Here is a 3,782-nt window from a genome sequence, read left to right as displayed (position 1 = left end):
CTGGTTGGGTGGGAGAGCACTTCATTTTATGGCAAAGTTTGTGTCAGTGCTGAGGCTCTTGCTTTCACCATCGCACACGTTCAGCGATATTCCTTCGCCGAGGAAACATGGAAATTCAAGCCTTCCTATTTTGGGCGGGTGTTATAAACCTTCATCTCCAATATCCTTCAAATGCTTTTAACCTAACAGCATGTTTAATAAATGAGGGATTGGAAGTCTAGGACCAGGTGCTGTTAAAACTTGGTTTGTTGAGAACACTGACTAAAGAGAATTCCTCACCAAGACATGCCGCACTTCACCTCCTCAGGAGGGGCTCCTGCTCCCCTCTGCTAAGCAAGGGCATGGTCAAACTGCCCCTTCTCCAGTCCTTCAAGTCCATCGGCCCAGGTTGAGGTCGGCATGCTCCGATATGGGTCCAGAAGGATCCGGAAGCACCTGACAATGAGGATGCCCAAGAAAATGAACAACAAAATCACAAACACGAATGTGGTTTTCTGCTCTAGAGACATGCTAGAATCTGCCGACACGTTCTCAAGGGGCACTAGGGGTGAAGGGACGGGCTGTCCTCCATCCATCGTCCGGAGAAGCAGGAGCACGGGATCTCCCAGTTTCCTTTTCTTCCATCATCAGTCTGCTGAGATCATGGTGGCTGCGCCGTGGAGATGCTGAGTTATCTGCAGGAGAAAGAAAGGGAAGGGGAGGGGATAACTACCAAAGAGCAACTGGATTTCCACGCTCACAGGTCCTGTTCGTCAGAGAAAATGAGGAATCTCTAAACTTTTTCACCAGACATGCTACATTCTGTGTCATTATGGGAAAGAATATTTTACACTTGCATGAAATTACCAGACTGTCCTCAGGGCAGGCACCTGGGGCCAGGAGGGCGGAGCGGGGAAGACAACCAGAGTACAGAGGATGAGAAATGTGCAAGGTAATGTTGACCTCAGGGTGTGCTGCCAACTTGACATCCAAACCCAGGGCCCCCTGCCAAGTCTCTTCCAGAATCCCTCTAATAATATGACTTTCACATCATTTTCATAATGATACCATTGATGGAACATCAGCTATGTGCCAAGACTGCAGCTAAATACAACATAGGTCAACCACTCTACCACGAGCTCTGAGACAGCAGAGACCTCTACAGCCCCGGTGGAAGGAAACTGAGGCTGGAAAAGGTGCTTAGCAGAGAAACTCTCAGGGACTATCGGATTCTGGCCTCCATTTTACTGCTCAGTGAGTATGGGCCCTTGGAGGGGTCATGAAGCCGTAAAAATGGAATCAGAAATGTCTGTGTATCTCACTCACGGTGCCATAATGAGGACGGATGTCTGCGAAAACACTTTGAAAAGTATACAGAAAAGAAAAACGAACAAAACGAAGAGTTGCTTTGCTTCAGATATGGCCGTGGAAGCCAGGAAGCTTCTCCTTTGCTTTCCCTTGCCTGGGCCAAGGGAGAAAGGAGGCATCTCAGACTCCCTGACCACCAAGCTCCAGCTGCTTTTCTTTTTTCTTCAGAAAACAAAGACCAGGTTCAATACTTGTCCCCGAGAAGCACCTTGAGAATCGAGCTAGGGAGAAGGAATTGATTGGCTGCATTTCTTAAAAAAAAAACTTCACAGTGGCTTCCTATTGCTTAAAACCATTTGATAAAGAGGAAGAGAAAGAAAAGATAAGTTATCACCATTTCCATTGTATTGGTGGAAAAGTGAAGATATATGGATATTACCGTTTGTCTTTAAAGGCAAGTTGGAGTAGTATACACAAAAGGCCATAAAAACTTCAGATGTTGAACTAAATCTATGTATGAGTCTATTTATAAGAAAAATTGCATAGGAGAGTAGCCAGCTATGGGAATTAACATGGATTCAAAAGAAATGATGTTCAATGAAAATGAGCAACCAAATAAAAATAGAAATTATGACCCAAAGCTGGAACACAATATTTCTACTGTTAACTTCTAATTGTTGCCTTGAAGTATAGCGTTAGTGGTCATAATAACAGCTTGCATGTGTGTTGACACTTCAGAGTTTATAAAATCACAGTTTAAGGCACAGTTTATAAAGGGATTTGCAACCAGCATCTGGAAGGAAGGAGTTACCAATTTGGGGGGAAGGAATATCTTGCAGCTCTGTGACTACATTTTGTTTAAGGCTGAAATAGTTGTGGTAGATTTGCTTATCATTCATTTTTGTTTTGAAGCAAGATCGGGATAAAATTTGATGGTGTTTCTTAAAAAGAAGCTCCCTAGGGATATAGAGGATGCTGATGGATTGGGTTGGGTTCGGTTTGCTTGTTTTTAAGCACCCTCCCAACCTTGGGTGTTAAGTCTCGGCAGATAACTGGGCTGAGGGGAGGGGGCAGGAAAGGGTGGCCAGAGCTTCCAATGCAGGAATCCCTAGTGCTTCCAGGAAGGGCCGTTTGCACACCCAAGAAATATCCAAACTAGGCTTGTTCATACCGAGTATAACATTCACCAAGGGCTGGGTCCAAAGAAAGTCACATGCTGCTCAAGGAATGAATACCTAAGCCTTCCTACCATGTCCCCACTTGTCCCCCCATGTCCTACTGAGCACCCCATCTCTTCGACCCTGCCCCCCCCCCACGGACTTACTCGAGTCCCACTCTGTGTCCATTTCCCCTCCAGCCCAAATGAGGCCAGAGTCCCTTTCTTTGTCTCTTCTTAACACAGCTGAGATAGCTATGCATTTTCAGGACGTTCTGTAAGAAAACATGATGTAGTCCAGAAAGGAATTAGAGGAAAATTGAAGCCCATTAACTGTGTAAACCTATGACATAAAGATTTCTGGGTCTGTGAAGTTCATCGAAAACAGTGAACCACTAGACAGAGGAAAATTTGAGCCTGTGATGACTCCCCGGCCACCAGCTGGGCGGCCAGAAGAGCGATACCGTAGTCAGTCCTCCGCTTCTCACCCCCGGTGTCCACTTGATGAGAGCCGTCTCGATGCCCGGGAGCAGTCGTCCCCAGCCTTGTCATTCATCCAAGGCAAAATGCCAACTCCTTTTCTCCTAGCTCATCATCTCACACTGCCTAGGCTTCCTCCGTAACTCATGTTTTTGAGCTGGTCCACCATTCATGTGGGGTCTCCGGGGATGGGCGCGCATTCCAAGAAGCCCCAGCAAGTAACCTAGTCATCCTGATTCAGGTTATCAGCCCCATTTCCCTCTCCCGTCTCCCTGTAAATGAGTCTGGAGCCTGGCTTCTTCCCAGGGAAGCCAACCCTTAGAATGATATAAAAATCAGTTTTAATTTGCAGGGATACCACCCTATGCTGATTAAAAAGCAGATGCAAGAATAGGGTTAACCCTCTCTGCAGCCTCCTCACAGGTTTTGGGAAGCCTGCTAAAACATAAATATATATACCCTCCAACCCCTTCCTGATAAACTTAGCAAGGATTTGTCTGGGAAAACTGCACTTACTTGAAGGAGGCGAAATGTGGTAGCTGGATAGAAAGGGGGCTGATGGGTCTTGCTGGAAATGAGGGGCCACTGGGGTTTAGGGGGAGCAGACATGGGGCACTGAAGGCTGACGGCCCAGTAGGGAAGTCCTGGGGAGGGCGGGGGAAGGGAGGTACAGATGACACCATCCGGAGATGGTTAGAAAGGGATATGGGGATACGGAGACCCAGGAAGAAAAGCCAGCTCTTTCACAGCTTTGCCTGGGACTGGTTGAAATCCCTCGAAGAGCCTGCTTGGTTTTAAACCCGCCATCAGCGAATCAGTAATTTACAAATTGGGAAAGCTCCACAGCACATTTAAGTTG

At 46.8% G+C, this 3,782-nt stretch overlaps 1 protein-coding gene across 1 annotated transcript; it reads right to left on the bottom strand.

The window, feature by feature from the left end:
• Positions 1-329: 329 nt before the first annotated feature.
• CTXN3 (cortexin 3) lies at positions 330-575 on the bottom strand. The gene has a single exon (XM_028103700.2). The coding sequence runs from the start codon at positions 573-575 to the stop codon at positions 330-332; it is 246 nt and encodes an 81-aa protein (XP_027959501.1).
• Between the last annotated feature and the right edge of the window lie 3,207 nt (positions 576-3,782).

This window comes from Eumetopias jubatus, unplaced genomic scaffold (genome assembly GCF_037043125.1).
Source record: "Eumetopias jubatus isolate StellerSeaLion01/CBP00866 unplaced genomic scaffold, mEumJub1_p1.0 scaffold_5, whole genome shotgun sequence".
NCBI classification, from domain to species: domain Eukaryota; kingdom Metazoa; phylum Chordata; class Mammalia; order Carnivora; family Otariidae; genus Eumetopias; species Eumetopias jubatus.
This window is presented reverse-complemented; position numbering and strand designations above follow the sequence as displayed.

Coding starts and splice junctions, on each gene's coding strand:
- CTXN3 (XM_028103700.2), bottom strand. CDS start 575: ATGGATGGAGGACAGCCCGTCCCTTCACCCCTAGTGCCCCTTGAGAAC.